Genomic DNA, 17,694 nt, shown 5'->3' with positions numbered 1-17,694 from the left:
GCAGGCTACACCTTCTTTTGGAGTGGTCGCGGACCTGAAGAGAGACGTGAGGCTGGAGTTGGCTTTGCAGTGAAGACAACCCTCGTTGGCAAGCTGGCTGGCCCCCCGAAAGGAGTGAACGATCGCCTGATGACGATGAAACTCCCTATATGCAACGGGAAGAAGTTTACCACCATTGTCAGCGCCTACGCGCCCACCATGACCAACCCGGATGAGATCAAGGACAAGTTCTACGAGGACCTGAACGCTGTCATCACCACTGTTCCCAACGCAGACAAGCTCATCATTCTTGGTGACTTTAACGCGAGAGTTGGTTGTGACAGCACCTCCTGGGAAGGCGTGATTGGGAAGCATGGGGTTGGTAACTGTAACAGCAATGGCCAACTACTTCTCCAGACATGTGCCGAGCACGACCTTCTTATCACAAACACCCTCTTCTGCCTCCCTACCCGTAACAGGACGTCATGGATGCATCCTCGCTCTGGGCATTGGCATCTCATCGACTTTGTCATCGTCAGGAAGAGGGACAGGCAGGACGTACGAGTCACGAGGGCCATGTGCGGCGCCGAGTGCTGGACAGACCACCGCCTTATCGTCTCCAAGCTCAACCTCCGCATCCAGCCCAAGAGACGGCCTCAGGGCATGAAAGCACTCAAACGCCTGAATGTCAACAAGCTGGAGCTAGGCAACATCAAGCAGAGCTTTGCTGACACCCTGGAGGAACGCCTTGAGTCCACCGTGCTGGACAACCAGAATGTGGAGGCAGCATGGGGCGCACTGCATGAGACGGTGTACAACACTGCCATGGAGTGCCTGGGGCCTTCTGCCAGGAAGCACAAAGACTGGTTTGATGAGAACTGCACTGAGATCAAGCAGCTGCTAGAAGACAAACGCCAAGCCTACAGAGCCCACATTGAAGATCCCAAGTCACAGTCAAAGAAAGACATACTGAAGAGCGCACGCAGCACCATCCAGCTGAAGCTGCGGCAGATGCAGGATTCCTGGTTGAGCAACAAAGCTGATGAGATCCAGGGCTTTGCAGACAGGAACGACATGAAGAACTTCTATAACGGCCTGAAAGAAGTCTACGGTCCCACCACCTCCGGATCTGCTCCACTCCTCAGTGCTGATGGTTCTACCCTGATCACTGACAAGGACGGGATCCTTGAGAGATGGGCTGAACACTTTGACAGCGTACTGAACCGCCCCTCCACCATCAATGATGAAGCCATCGACCGACTCCCCCAGGTGCCAGTCAGTGAGTCGTTGGATGCCATTCCAACTTTGGAGGAGACCCAGAAAGCTATCCGTCTGCTATCCAATGGCAAAGCCCCTGGCTCAGACTCCATTCCAGCTGAGGTCTACAAAGAAGGTGGTATGGCGCTGACTGAGAAGCTTCATCAGCTGTTCCAGCTCATCTGGCAGCATGAGGCAGTTCCACAGGACTTCAAAGACGCTTCCATCATACACCTGTACAAGCGCAAAGGAAATCGTCAGGCCTGTGACAACCATCGTGGAATATCCCTGCTGTCCGTCGCAGGCAAGACTCTGGCCAGAGTGCTACTCAACCGTCTCATAGCGCACCTTGAGCAAGGTCTCCTACCAGAGAGCCAGTGTGGCTTCCGGAAAGAACGCGGGACTATCGACATGGTGTTTGCTGCCAGGCAGCTCCAGGAGAAGTGTCAGGAACAGAACGCCGACCTTTACTCCACCTATGTCGATCTGACCAAGGCCTTCGATACTGTTAGCAGAGATGGCCTTTGGAGAATCATGGCGAAGTACGGGTGTCCCAGAAAGTTCATCACCATCATACGGCAACTACACGATGGGATGCTGGCCCGAGTCCAAGACAACGGAGAGACTTCAGAACCATTCCCTGTCTCCAACGGAGTCAAGCAAGGGTGTGTTCTTGCCCCCACCCTGTTCAGTCTCATGTTTTCAGCCATGCTGACAGATGCCTTCAGAGACGCTGACGTAGGCATTGGCATCAGGTACCGCACAGATGGCTCACTCTTCAACCTCAGGAGGCTTCAAGCAAAAACCAAGGTGAGGACAGACACCGTCAACGACTTCCTGTTTGCTGATGACTGCGCTCTCAACGCTGCCTCCGAAGCTGACATGCAACACAGTGTCGACAAGTTCTCTGCTGCCTGTGACAACTTTGGCCTCACAATCAGCACAAAGAAGACTGAGGTGATGCACCAGCCAGCTCCAGGAAAGCCTTACGTTGAACCAAACATCTTCATCAACGGGCAACGACTGAACGCGGTGGACAAGTTCACATACCTGGGCAGTACACTCTCTCGCACAGTTGTCATCGACGACGAGGTGAATGCCAGACTCGCCAAAGCCAGCGCTGCCTTCGGCAGACTCCATAAGAACGTTTGGAACAGGAGAGGCATCACCCTGGAGACGAAGCTCAAAGTATACAAGGCCATAGTTCTCACCACACTGCTCTATGGATGTGAATCATGGACGGTCTACAAACGCCACGCCAAAAAGCTGAACCACTTCCACACCACCAGCCTCAGAAAACTTCTCGGCATAAAGTGGCAAGAGAAGATCCCTGACACAGAGGTGCTCACTCGTGCAAACTTGCCCAGCATCTACACCATCTTGATGCAGGCCCAGCTGCGCTGGGCAGGCCATGTAGTTCGCATGCCAGACCACCGGCTCCCCAAGAAACTGCTGTACGGCGAACTCCAACATGGCAAGCGCTCCCATGGAGGCCAAAAGAAGCGCTTCAAAGACACTCTGAAAGCTTCTCTGAAGGCCTTCAACATCAGCCACGACACATGGGAGCTGAATGCAATGGACAGACCAAAGTGGCGTTCAGCTGTCCACAAAGGCGCCAAATCCTGTGAGGCCAACAGAATCGCTGCAGCAGAGCAACGCAGACAGGCCAGGAAAAGCAGTGCCAGCAAGTCCCCGACAGCCGCCACCATCCCCTGTCCACACTGCGTCAGAACCTTCCGGGCGCGGATTGGCCTGACCAGTCATCTGCGCACCCACAGAGCCCAACCCACCCACCCCCAGGATGACTAGATGGTCCTCGTCGATCCCGACGGACGAAACATTTCCAAGGCAGAAGTTGCAGCCCTTAACAGAATCGTAAAAAACTGCCACCAAGATTACCGGGGCTGATCTGCCTTCTCTATTGATGATGGAGTCTCCTGTCGGTCCGACGGATGAGTAGGCAGGCAGGCTTATCTGTCGGTGTGTGTCCTCATATGGGAAAAGAGGCCGATTCTGGATGCGCAGCACTTCCCACAGGTGTTGCAAGGGAAAACGTCTCCAGAAGTTGAGCCCTGCTTCCTTCGCTCACGCTTCTCCTTAATGGCCAACGTCTTTATGCCACTAGAGCACAGCATCTTCCAGCGACAGCGGTCAAGGGCATCAGTTTCCCAGGAAGCGATGTCTATGTCACAGGCTTTGAGGTTTGTCTTCAATGTGTCCTTGCAGGGTCTTCCAAGTTTACGGTGGCCTTCCTTCAGCTGGCCATACAAAAGCATCTTCGGGATCCTGCTGTCTGTCATGTGGACAACGTGTCCTGTCCAGCGTAGCTGGCACTGGATCAGCAGGCTTTCGATGCTTGGCAGGCCGCTCCTCTCTAGGACCTGGAGGTTGGAGACCCTGTCTTGCCACTTTATGCCGAGGATCTTTCGTAGGCATCTCTGGTGAAACTGCTCAAGTTGTTGAATGTGACGGCGATACGTCGTCCATGTTTCACAGCAGTACAACAAGGTGGTCAGCACAACAGCTCTGTAGGTTTTCATCTTGGTGCTGAGCCTGATGCCTTTGTTGTTCCACAGCCTGTTGTTGAGTCTGCCAAAGGCGGAGCTGGCCTTGGCGATGCGCAGCGTCACTTCTGCATCAAGGGCTCCGTTGCTGCATAGGGTGCTGCCCAGGTAGCAAAACTTGTCGACTGACTTGATCTCTGTGTCATTGATCTTGATTGCAGGTGGGGGGGAGGCACTGGCGTTCTGTGAGCTAGCCGGTTGGTACATGGACTCGGTCTTGCTGAGGCTGATGGTGAGTCCAAAGCGCCTGCAGGAGGTTGAGAACCTGTCCATAATGAACTGCATGTCCTCATGGGTGTGTGCAGCAAGCGCGCAGTCATCAGCGAAGAGGAACTCTCTCATCAGTGCCTCAAACACCCTGGACCTGGCATGGAGTCGCCGCAAGTTGAAAAGTTTGCCATCTGTGCGAAACTGAATGTAGATGCCCCGGTCACAGTCTTGGAAGGCGTCAATCAGCATGGCAGAGAAGAGAATGGAGAACAGTGTGGGTGCCAAGACGCAGCCCTGCTTCACTCCATTTACCACAGGGAACGGATCTGACATGTCAGTATTTTCCTGTACTCTCGCTTGCATGCCATCGTGGAAAGACGCAATCAGCTGGATTAGGCTCTCTGGGCAGCCGAACTTTAGGAGGATCTTCCACAGACCATGGCGGTTCACCGTGTCAAAGGCCTTAGTCAGGTCTACAAAGACCATGTGGAGCTCCTTGTTCTGCTCACGGCACTTCTCTTGCATCTGGCGTACAGCAAACACCATGTCACATGTTCCCCTGCCTGAGCGGAAGCCGCACTGTGCTTCAGGGATGACTGTGTTGGAGACATGGTCAACCAGTCTGTTCAGTATGATGCGGGCGAAGATCTTGCCGGCGATGCAGAGGAGAGAGATTCCACGGTGGTTATCGCAGGATGTTTTGTCTCCCTTCCGTTTGTAAATGTGGACAATAGAAGCATCCTTGAAATCCTGGGGGACCTCCCTCTCTCCCAGATAGACTGGAACAGGGCGGTCAGCTTGTCTGTCAGCACCTCGCCTCCATACTTGTAGATGTCAGCCTGGATTCCATCCGCTCCTGGTGCTTTTCCTGACGTTGTCAGCTTCAGGGCCTTCTGGGTCTCGACCTTGGTGGGAGGGGCAGCTAGCGAGTCATTGACTGGTAGCTGTGGGAGGGCTGCAATTGCCTCGTCAGATACGGACGAGTCCCTGTTGAGGAGGGTGTTGAAGTGCTCTGCCCAGCGGGCAAGGATGTCTTTCTTGTCTGTCAGGAGGGTGGTCTGGTCCGAGGCTCGGACAGGGGTTGATCCTGTGACTCTCGGCCCATACACAGCTCGGAGACCATCATGGAAGGTCTTCATGTCGTGAGCATCAGCAGCGGACTGAAGCTCTTCGGACTTTCTATCCCACCAGGTGTTCTTCATCTCATGCAGCCTCTTCTGTACGAGTTGCTTGGTTTGCAAGAACTGGTTCTCCTTCCTCTGGCAGTCTTTATCGGAAATGTGATCCTGATGCCGTATATGCAGTGTGTTCAGGAGCTTGGAGATTCCAGAGTCGTTCTCGTCAAACCAGTCTTTGTGGCTCCTCTGTACAAAGCCGAGTGTGTCAGCTGCTGCTGTGTACACAGCATCTCTAAAGGTGCTCCATACCTCTTCTACATCAGTTGATGCAGGAATTTCTTGGAGAGCTACTTGGATTTGCTGCTGCAGCACGTCCTTGGTGATAGGGAGGCGGTGGATGTTCAGCTTCCTAGGGGGTTTCTGCCTGGCTGGTTGGAGCTTGCGTGCAAGTCTGATGTTCATCTTGCTGCGCACCAGGCGATGGTCCGACCAACAGACTGCTCCTCTCATGCAGCGTGTAGTTGAAACATCACCTCTGTCCCTCTGCCGGACAATCACATAGTCCAGCATGTGCCATTGCTTGGAGCGAGGGTGCATCCATGTGTTCTTGTTCTTGTTCTTGTCCGCTTGTTGGAAGAGGATGTTGGCGATGGTCAGTCCATGCTGCGCACAGAGCGAGGGCAAAAGCAGTCCGTTGGAGTTGCACTTGCCAGTTCCGTGCTGTCCTAGGACTTTTGTCCACGCCGATGCGGGCATATATAAAGGCAACCACCATTGGGACCATTATGTTTACACACATGTGCACAAGCCTCCTACGCACGCGTGCTGACACATAATGACACAATCATGCACGCATACACACATAAGCACACGATCAGGCACATACACAGATACTGACAGTCAAACTCAGTAGAAATATAATATTTCACTTTCTCGAAAAAAAGGATATGAAAACGACGCACCGGTATGGGGGAAAAAAACCAAAGGAAAAAAACAATGGTGTAGTTTTATAACGAAGGTACAAACAGTTGTCAGAGGGAAATTATGGTATCAAAACATTTCAGATAACCTAGTATTAGCACTGGAGATGGTTTTTGTAGTTTCTGTTCAAAATGATAATTATGTAAATGAACAAATGCTCATAAAAAATGGCTGACGTTAGTTCTATTTCGTAGAGATCGATGACTGTTTATTACTTTGTGCATGCTATATGTGTAAATGATATTCGAGTAATAATGAAATCATTGAACAAAAAGAAAATAGCCTAATCAAATATCGTACAGATTTTAAATATTATGTCCTTTTTACTTCTTTTTGTTGTTGCGTTTGTGACAAACCTGAACTGTGAGGGCTACACAGATGATTGGCACAGGTAGAATAGTTGTTTTACATCAGAACTAATAAAGCACCCTTTTAGACAGAAGAACACATTTTCTCAAGTCAGTTCGTTCGTGAAAACACACAGTAAATGAAAAAAAATCACATGCAAATCAAATGTAAAAGGGTCAAAAGAATATGACACTCTGCCTCTGGTAATATAAATGCAGGCGGTCTCGTAAAACCCTCGAAAATATGTGTGTTTATACCATACAAGGTTTGTAGCCTATGCTCGTACACATATCAGAACAAGAAGCAACCTGAGCTCTTGAAATCTCAAACAAAATGAATTGTTCTGCAGGTGATTCATTCGAAGAAGAAGGGGAGCTTACTCTCTGACATCCGTTTCTTGAAGACAGCGTCAAGTTGTTCACTCTGTGCCACCGTGAACCAGTTCTTCCAGTCTGCGATCTCCCCTGTGGAGTGACAGTACAGATGGCATTGAGAGAGACAGAGAGAGAGAGAGAGAGAGAGAGAGAGAGAGAGAGAGAGAGAGAGAGAGAGAGAGAGAGGAGGGGTGCATACAGAAAGGAAGAAGATTCAATGCAAGTATGAGGACGGGGTGGACCTGTCACGTGCAAGATTCAGGGCTGCGCCGTCATTCACCTTGAGACCATACGATGAGTCAAAAGATGACCTAGAAGATTATTTGAGACATTTCGAGCAAGCATAACGTCGTCAATGAAGTCGTGGAAAAATTTTTATTTCAGTCGCTCCAGCAACCTCTTCATTATGGATGTACAGCTTGCACCTGCGTTCATGATTCCGAACGGCATGGTTCGCCACTGAAACTGACCTGAGGGAGTGGAAAAGGCGGTCCTGAGGCAGTCCTCTTTCCTGACAAGAATCTGCCAGTAACCCTTTGTGTGCACCATGTTTTCCACACCAAACAGGTTCAGAAGTTAATTCATTGCTACAACGACAGAATAGGGCAGGGCTGCATAACACGTCACATAGTCTCTCACCAGATGCACATTGAATATATTTCTATAGTCATAACCTCTACATCTAACCCGAGATTTTATACATTTAAATGTGATCATTATACATTTTAGCAGATTTCAACAAACAAAAACATTGTTTAAGAGGTTAGGCCAAAGCATGGATATGTTTTTAAAATCTATCAACGCGACATGCAATTTACAGTCGAGAGAAAAGTGTTCTGTATAAAAGCTGTCAAAGTAAATGTATTACCTCTTGTAGAATACCTACGCGTAATTTCTGTTTGATATTCGTCAATAAAATTATTTTTCTTCAACCCGTTCGTGCCATCTATGGTTTATGATAAACGTATGTAAACGTACTGCTTACATAACAAAAACAACTCATCTGTAGTTATTGGGGTTGTTCATATCACCTTTTTATGAAGAGGCAGTGGAATACATTCTGCCCAGTCATCAGAATAAACTCCTCTGTCAAAAAGAGAATTGAAAAAAGTCACCAAAGAATTCGAAATCGACTCTGTTTTACATGTATACTACAGTTCTCCAATAATGCCATCTTGCCATGCAGCTTTACGATATATATATATATATATATATATATATATATATATATATATATATATATATATATATATATATATTCAAGCAATACCTCTTCTTTTGCAAGAGAGAGGGTGGGAGAGAAACACAGACACAGTGAGGGAGAGAGAGAGAGATACAACAGAGAGATGCAGTCGTATATCACCCTTCCATTCTTTCAGAATAGCGTCACTGTATCTGTGGTGAAAAGAGTTATCTAACCTTTCCGGTAAAGTCCGCCTGACTCTTTCTTCCACATCTTCTCTCCGTAGATCTCTGGGTTCTGAGGTTCTTTCGCTGCCTTCAGTTTGGAGAACTTACAGGCTTCAGCGATTTGTTCACACAGTTGTCTGCCCCTGTTGAGGCCCAGGAACTGGTCTATCTTCATGATCTGTCCCACAGGATCCTGCAACAGGCACAGCTTTAGTTCAGAGGGTGCGGACAGATCCGTATACGCTACACCACGTCAGCTGAAAAAGGTGCAGTTGCCTGACCTTCACGTGACCCAACGCGCCGATCAGGCCTTGAGAGCCTATCCTAGGTACGAAAAAAAAGAGAAAAAATACAATACATTGTCTGGAACTTCCGACCATTTTACCCCAGGAAAAAATAACTGAATTTTCAAAGAGAACCTATAGACCCACGTCTATGAATTTCACCTCTCCTTATGCATGGAAGTATGGTTCTCGACGCTGATCTACATTCTGTATATGGTTCATGTTTCACTCAAGGGATTCATCATTTTTGGTTGTACTTCTTCACTGCCTGCCAGTCCATACATATCATCAGAACACGGAGATTTGTGACGGTACATCCTCCGATGTTGATGATGCCAAAGTTGTCTTCAAGGGCATCAATCGTTATACATTCCAGGAAAATGTTGAAGAATGTAGGAGATAGAATCCTACCTTGACGGACCCAACTGACGTGTGGAACCAATCGTTGACGGTTTCTCGAACTTTGTGAAATATGTAACTGATTTAAATCATTGGAATTTTTTGTATTATTATGATATGTTTTTAAGTATTACCTTGAATACTAGTGTTAAGTATTGTGATATGAGATGTGTGATGTTTCGATTTCGTCGTGTGTGTGTGTGTGTGTGTGTTGTGTGTGTGTGTGTGTGTGTGTGTGTGTGTGTGTGTGTGTGTGTGAATTGATTTTTGAGTGTTTATTACATGTCTATGCAGTTATTCTTTTGCGTTTTCGTTTGAGTGTTTAACTTCATGTTTTACGCATCGGTTTTCACATTGTGCAGCGTGACTGTGATTATTTCACACACACACACACACACACACACACACACACACACACACACACACACACACACACACATATATATATATATATATATATATATATATTGTGTGTGTATGTATATGTGTGTTGAATTATCATCATCATAATCATCATCATCATTCTTAGCTCGGACACTGTCCGAACAGAATGATATCCCTTGAACTCGTGCTGTCGATAGAAAAAATAAATGAAAGCAGCGCAGCCACGATTTGAAGTTGTGTGCTTTTATCTTCCCAAGAGTTATTGATAGTACTTATTTGTTGTTTGGTATCCACGGTTGCCACCCGCAACCGTCTATTGGCCAAAATTTCACTTTTTCAGTGTTTATCACGTACATATTTGGTGTTTCATAAATGTCTCCAACTTACGAATGATATACGACTTAAGACTTTTTCAAAGAATTGTCGACCTTATTTATTGATCAGTTTACTGACTCATTTTCTGTGAGATATACAGCACTGACTCATTTCCTGTGAGATACACAGCACTGAGTCATTTCCTGTGAGATATACAGCACTGAGTCATTTCTTGTTTCCTTGTCCTGCTAAAACTGTAATCCGGAGAATAAACTGATCTCGCAATCAAAAGTTTATCGGTAAATTTCTGTGAGTGGTAAACTATGCTGTTTATTACTAACAATACGGCCATGTCTGGCACTCACATCTTCTTATCAGACTCGCACTTTTTGGGATTGCCGAATTTGAACATCTGACACTAATGTAAAATTAATGGGAATTAGACGAAACAACAAGTTTCCATAGCTAAGGAAATCTGAAATGCATACATTTACTAAGTAGCTTTCACGAAATAAAAGCAAATAGTTCTCAGAACACAAAGTTGTAGTCTTATACAAAATTCTGACGATTTCCTTTTTAAATCACCCTCAAACTGAATAGTCACCTTTCGCAGGAAACTCTCCTTTTTTTTTCTTTGTCTCACATATTTCCAAATCAAACTAAAGGAGTTCTTGTAGACATTTATTTATTTTCCACGTGTGTTCTTCACGTTTATCATCTTTCTCCTTTGAATGAGGCGGTTCAGCCCACTTGTCAAACCAGCACATCATCCATCACAGCATCACAGTCTTTACCCTCTTCATCAGCCCATAGCAGGAGAAGAAGATATCATCCGGATGATCGCTCTTTGCTTTCTCCCAGTCCAACACGTGATCAAACCAGTCCCCGTACCAGTCTGAAAACACACACACACACACACACACACACACACACACATACACACACACACACACACACACACACACACACACACACACACATATATATATATATATATATATATATATATATATGTGTGTGTGTGTGTGTATGTATGTATACATACCGATAGTTTTGATATAACCAGATTTGTGAGGTGGTGGCTTAACTCCCGAACCGTGACAGTCCACTGATGGCGGCTGCCCGGAGTCAGTTTCTAGAATTTCAATCCAAGTTCCAGCTGTCAATATTTTTCTCTCAGTAGTAAGTATAATTCTTGTTCAAATGTTATGAATGATTTTTTTTTTTGAATGATAATCAAATCAAAAACACTGTATTCGTCAAGATCTTTACTCGCCTGGGACGGTCTGTTAAAGACTGGATTTAAACAGACTGATAAAAAAATATTTTGTCAGAGGTGATGTGTCTTCAATCAGTTATGCACCTTTTACAGTTTTCTTACTGAAGCTTACTTTGTCGAGACATAAACTTTAATTCTTTCAAATCTGTCACAAGTTATCATTGGAACATGGATACAGATGGTTTGACGAGTTTGAAACTTAACGGTTTCAGCTAAAAGTAAAAACAGCATGGTCTAAAATACCCCACACTCTACAAAAGATACTGTCTTCTTCCAAAACCACCATCGCAACTCCCACCACACCCAACAATACACTCCATTTTACCACCGTTGACCTGCCATTATCATTAACTTGATGATGATAGTACTGGCATGATTCATGAGGCAACAGTATAAGAATACCTAGTGATAGTGATGGCAGAAGCAACACTCAAAGGAATATCAGGAGCAGACTCAACAGTAGATGTAACAGAATCAACAGTCAGGGAGAAACATATGTAAAGATCAGAAGTGCCAGCAGCAGTAATAGTAATAAAATTGTACTGGATTGGACTGCATTGTATTGCAAAACACAAGACCACACTGCACACCATTCAATAGTATTGTGTTGTATATTATTCCATTACATCGCATTCAACTTAAAGTGAATTAATATGTGTGATATTCGGGCTGTTTCCCCCAGGGATGAGGACATGAGTATAGCACTAACATTTCCGCATGTGTAACTCTGTTTTATTTTGTAGCATTTTCAATACACATCCCATGTGAAAGACTACCATCCGTACCATTATTCACAACGTAGTAAAGATAGCAATAAGGGGCTGGAGGTGGGGGTGTTAGAAAGGTGTAGTTTTCACGTGACTGGAAACCTAAACTACTAAGTACTGTCCACCAACACTCACATCCATTTTCGATCATGAGATCGAAGAAGTGGGACCACGTGCCCTCATAGGATGGTATGATTTGTATGCCACGGACGATGTTGTAGAGAGACACCCAACAGTCCTTGGGGTTTCGGTAACAGTAGATGACCTTCACCTTCTTCTCTCTTGCTTGCTGGGGTAGATGGTGATACCTGACACATATAAGGACCCATCATCCATCCATCCATCCACTGATCCACATATTCATTCATCGACCCATCTGTCCATCCACGATAACAGTGTTAATCGATGCGGGATGCATCTATCCAAAAGATAGGTAGATATGTGTGGATACACACACACATACATACACACACACACACACACACACACACACACACACACACACACACACACACACACACACACACATATATATATATATATATATATATATATATATATATATATATATATATATACATGGGTTATTTTACATTTTTAGTCACAACGGATTTATATGAGCAGGACGCATCATACTAATTCCAGCTCATGCATTCATCATCCTCGTGCATGTGCGTGAATATCACTGTGGTTTATCCTACTGTTGTTTGTTTAGAAGGTTAGTTTAACATGTACATTTCAGTAATCATTTTACTGCCTGCCTTTGTAAAGCTGTGCAGTCCATGGAGTAAGTCACTGGTGTGCTAAGTTATTCATCCGTTTCCTGGGTTGCATATGCACACACAGAACCATGTTTTCCATGTGGCCAGATTGGCGTAATGTGGAACAATGTTCGTTAATCATGGCCAACGAATCTGACTGCATAGCTTGATAAAGAAAAAGACCAAACAGATCCGACAGGTATATGAACGACTGGTTCTCTCTTATTTTTCAGCTGTTGATATTGTATAGCATCGGAGAGCAGTACTGATTTGAATTACAAGTCACCACTGCCTACATGCCAAGAAATCAAGAAAATTTCATCCTTTTACCCAATTTGGGGCATGAAAAATGGACATTAACAACAGATGCATTGCTTTAATTTTAAAAAAAAACCCAAAAAACATTAAAAGCCAACTGAGCAAATTCAATTGGTGATTTAACAAACAGTAATGCAATTTCTGAACAGTCATCCTGTTTCATTAAATTGGTTATGATGACATGACTGAAAGAACATCTCACATATCAATTTTTCCCTTTTGGTTCTTTTACATTTAGTGGGTTTGGATTGCTAGTCACCACTGCTTACTCGCCAAGAAATCCAGAAAATTAAATCCTCTGACCCCTGATGTGGCATGGAGGATAGGCGGAAACAGCACATACATTGATTTAGCTTTATAAACAGTAAGTCAACTGAGCACAGTCCTTTTGTTATTTAATGTACTTTTTAGGAATAAATCTTTTTCCGGGATCACCAAATTTTAGACATTCCATAACAAAATGAACCCCATCTCCAATCACACCCATTTTCAGGGGAATCTAGTGCCTGCCAACTTCATTTAGTAATTTAAACTGAAGTGAAGGTGTGACGCATACATTGATCGGTGAAAAATAGATGTATATTTCTCTTTTCCAAAGCCAATTTGAAATATTCATAGAATAAATATTTACTGGTATACTCTTCACGATTCACGCCAATTTCGAAAAAAAGCACCTTGCATTCCTTGTCTGGCACATTGGCATAACTATTTTTCATTGACACATGATTGCGATTTCCAGTCAAAATACAATCGTGTATTAACCAAAAGGCTTTTAATACAGTTAAAGGGTGAAAATCCCTTTTTATATACAAATCGTACAAAATGGTGCACATTTTATTGGAGTATATTTCTGATGCCAGTCACAGTAAGTGTAGGGCCAGTCAAGGAGGCAGAGTCCTTCATGTACCGAGTCTCTGTAAAATGGTTTTCCTTACCATTGTGCAATGTTGTCAGTCCATCGTGTTTTTCTGATTTCCTCTACGTCTCACTCCCTCAACAGTTCCTTGTAGGATTGTTTTTGCGAGGCCATTGGATCTTGCTGTGTGGCCATACCAGCTTAGCCATCTTTTCTGAACTGATGTCAGCAGATCATCATGAGGTCTTATGTGCTGCTTGATGGTTCGGCACACATGTTTATTGGTTATGCGGTCAGTTATGTGATCAATGTATCTGATGGGTAGCATCTTGCGATAGCATCTAATTTCCAGGGCTTGAATTCTTCTTTTTCATATCCACCGTGAGGGTCCATGCCTCATATGCAATTAGAAAGATGTTTCAATTAGAAAGATGTTTCACGAAAAGTTTGCTGTCCTTCCATATAGGGTTTAGTCTGGACTGTGCTGATTTTGTCTTTGCTACCGTCGACAGGATTTCTGGTGTGCACCATCCATTTCTGATGATGGATCCCGGTTAGGTAAACTGTTGAACAGTTCATTACTCCTGTCGCTTGACAGTTAAATCAGCGGTGATGGTGGTGTTGTAGTTGGTCATCAACTTGTTCTTTTCGGCGCTGATTTTCATGCTGCTTGTCGATGTTTCATTCAATCTTTTAACAAAGTAGGCGAGTTTCTACTCATTACCTGTCAAGCCGTCGATGTCGTTTCCCAAGTGAAGGTTCGTGATGTTTTGTTTTTCTCCAATGCTGACTGTGCCGACATGATCAAGCCTTATAATGCTGAAGAACATCTGGGCCTCCAGGGAAATCACCACGGCCACAAAGGTGTCAATGTCAAATCGGTCCTGCCCCATGGCTCATTAATTAACACCCGTTTTAGGTAGTTTTAGCATTCAGTGGTGGGACAAAAAAAGTCTTTGTGGTTCAGGGCGGGACAGGTCCCAGTCAGCAGATCCTGGGGAAGGGGAGGGGCTGGACTGGACACTCCTGTAAAAAGTCAATATCCAGCAACATCCACCAGGCTCTTACGTTCAACCCTTAGGGGAAATGAAAGAGAAGATTGCCCAGAAACAGCTGGAGGCCAGACAGTAAGTCGGAGCTGAATAGGGGATCAATTGAGTAGAAGCAGAAAGGACGACCTAGAGTCGAGTCTGATGGAATATCGCTGATGGCTTGTGCTCCGACAGGGGAGAAGAGCCTACGTATTAAGTGCGACACTTTATGTTGTCTTTGTTTTTCTTCTATTGATTTGTGCTACACGCTGCACCCTCCTGCTTACCTCAGATGGGTGGCGTAGGTCTGTGGCCCCTCAGGTCTGGGCAGCTTTTCAAATTCTGACCACTCAAAATGGTCCTGCTCCATTCGACCCACATAGTCCGTGGTATTATGCAACAGCATGTAAAGGATCTGGTGATGCCAGAAGGTACCTGAAACAAATCCATATGACAAGGGAATGTGGTGTGGACAAAGTGGCTTTTCGTTGTCTTTCTAGATGTTTGAAAATTAGTACCTTCAAAGTACTTTTATAACACTTTCAAAAACCAATCCTGAAGAAACTATTGATTTCTGTCACGTGTTTCTGACTGTGAGCCCCATCCTCAGCAGGCACCATCATCAGAAAAAAACCCAAAACGTGGGCAATGAGACATCACACAAACAAATAGGAAGAATAAGGCGATTGTCTTCGCTTGCTTAGAAATTATGTTTGATTCTTCCGTGAACGCATCCACGTAAATTGTGATATGAAGGTAAACTATTCTTTTTTTTCTCAAATTTCAACAAAGATAACATGCATTCAAAAATGGATATAGGAAAGGAATATATATATATATATATATATATATATATATATATATATATATATATAATTATATATCTGTAATTAACTCTATCTACATTAAAAACTGTGTATTTTCTGTTCACCAAACATTATGTATAAAACCAAATAACTAGTACTGTGGGAAACCAGGGAATGTAGGGAACTCTTTCGCCGTCAGCAATGTACTTGCTTGAAGTGAAAAAAGTATGTATATTTATCAAACAATTGCGTGTGTGTGTGTGTGTGTGTGTGTGTGTGTGTGTGTGTGTGTGTGTGTGTGTGTGTGTGTGTGTGTGTGTGTGTGTGTGTGTGCGTGTGTGTGTGCGTGTGTGTGTGTGTGTGTGTGAATTAGTGTAGGCATGTGTGGTAAAATGTAAGCGAAATCGCAACCACTGCAATGTAGGCCGTATACATGATGAATCGCAGAATTAGTTCGGGAGGTGGAGGAAAAAGAAAAGAAAGGTTGAGAGCAGAATGAAAATGATGATCAGAAGATCTCACCACTTCTAGGAAACGACGCAAGAATGACATCATCATCCCACAGTTCCATATGACGTATCTTCTTCAGGTGTTCCCTGTAGTCCTGAATGTGCAGGGATGGGGCGAACCATGTATCACCACCGTTTCCATAGTAAATGTCGTTGCCATGGCGATCCTTGAGTTGGGCTGCTACGATCATCTTTGCTGCTGAATGTTTTTTTCGGAGAAGACAAAATATTTCCGAGGTTTAAACATTTTGATTATTGTAGCAGGCCCTTTGTCCCAATACAAAATTTCACACCATTCATATTTTAGAATATCCCCATCTCTATTTCACTCCCTCTCCCTCCATACCTCTCCCTTTCTCTCTTGTCTCCCCCAACCACACACACACACACACACACACGCACGCACGCACGCACGCACGCACGCACACCCACGCGCACACGCACAAACACACACGCATGTACAGATGAAAACTCATTCGTTACATATACTCGAACTCGTGCGCATAATTCACATCAAAACAGAAATCGTCAGATTTGCAAATCAACCAAATACAAAGGCTCAATCGCCCAGTGTTTAAAGCAATTGAAAGTCAATCTGAGGGTCCCGGGTTTGAATCACGGAAGCTGTGCCTGGTGGGTAAAGGGTGGGGAATTTTTGCGATCTCCCACGTCAATATATGTGCAGCCTGCTTGTGCCTAAACCCCCTTCGTGTGTATATGCAAACAGATGATCAAATACGTACGTTAAAGATCATGTATTCCATGTCAACGTTCGGTGGGTTATGGAAACAAGAACATACCCAGCATGTACAACCCCGAAAACGGAGTATGGCTACCTACATGGTGGCGATAAAAATGGTCATACACGTAAAAGCCCACTCGTGTACAAACAAGTGAACGTGGGAGTTGCAGCCCAAGAACGAGGAAGAAGAAGAATCAAATACATGTATTCGAGATTAATATCAAAACAAACTATACACAACTGCACACATACGCTGTGATGATGGCAAAGTAAAATGCCATTTGTCCATGCAATAAATGAAAGTCCTGACAGGATTCCCGTCATCTTGTGTCATGATTTTCAGGGTAACATCAGAAGGGTGCTGGATGAATCGAGATAGAATGTATTTTTGCTGCAGATCTGAATACGTATTGCTTAAACTCTTTTTAGAATGCACGCATATTTTCTGCACCTTGATTTTCCTAAACGAAATGCAATCCAAGTTTGCACATGGTATCTCGTACACGTCTTACCGTTTCACTTTACCTTTACCTTGTTTTATATTGTTTTATACACATTCTGAAGAGGGGGAGACAGAGTGATAGACAGACAGATAGAGAGAGAGAGACAGAGACAGAGGCAGAGACAGAGGCAGAAAGAGTGATAGAGATATCTACACACAGAGAGGAAGACATATAATTATATCAGAATAACAAACAAACTTGTACAAAAATCAGTTGCGTAAACCAAGAGTTATTCTCTCCAAGTCTACAAAAGGACTATACTTACACTGGAAAAAAAAGTTGATAAGATCTATTTCTGTTGGCATATTACGGAAATTTGCATCTTCTTTTGATGTGATGAAAGGAAACTACTCACCGCAGTCTCTGTTCTCAGTGTCAGCAGGTCTCCGAAGAGCAACAGTGGACTGAAGAGCAAAGGGACCGGGCACAAGTGGTGAAAACCGAGAAGTAACAAACACAGTCACTCTCATGTGGCGTCTTTATACTGCTGCAGTGAGAG

General features: G+C 44.5%; 1 protein-coding gene across 1 annotated transcript; it reads right to left on the bottom strand.

The window, feature by feature from the left end:
* Nucleotides 1–6,073: 6,073 nt before the first annotated feature.
* On the bottom strand, nucleotides 6,074–17,665 carry LOC143295000 (sulfotransferase 1B1-like). The gene is made up of 7 exons (XM_076606534.1): nucleotides 17,551–17,665; nucleotides 15,964–16,149; nucleotides 14,923–15,070; nucleotides 11,805–11,977; nucleotides 10,418–10,518; nucleotides 8,251–8,434; nucleotides 6,074–6,921 (listed from the first exon to the last, which is right to left on the bottom strand). Exons 1-7 carry the CDS (start codon nucleotides 17,663–17,665, stop codon nucleotides 6,812–6,814), a joined length of 1,017 nt encoding a protein of 338 aa, XP_076462649.1. The 3' UTR covers nucleotides 6,074–6,811.
* Between the last annotated feature and the right edge of the window lie 29 nt (nucleotides 17,666–17,694).

The sequence above is a fragment of the Babylonia areolata genome, chromosome 20, assembly GCF_041734735.1.
Source record: "Babylonia areolata isolate BAREFJ2019XMU chromosome 20, ASM4173473v1, whole genome shotgun sequence".
Lineage (NCBI taxonomy): Eukaryota > Metazoa > Mollusca > Gastropoda > Neogastropoda > Buccinidae > Babylonia > Babylonia areolata.
This window is presented reverse-complemented; position numbering and strand designations above follow the sequence as displayed.

Coding starts and splice junctions, on each gene's coding strand:
- LOC143295000 (XM_076606534.1), bottom strand. CDS start 17,665: ATGAGAGTGACTGTGTTTGTTACTTCTCGGTTTTCACCACTTGTGCCC. Junction 11,978..14,922: donor ACCTACGCCACCCATCTGAG/GTAAGCAGGAGG, acceptor TATATGTGTCAG/GTATCACCATCTACCCCAGC. Junction 6,922..8,250: donor AGGCGGACTTTACCGGAAAG/GTTAGATAACTC, acceptor GTCACTCCACAG/GGGAGATCGCAGACTGGAAG.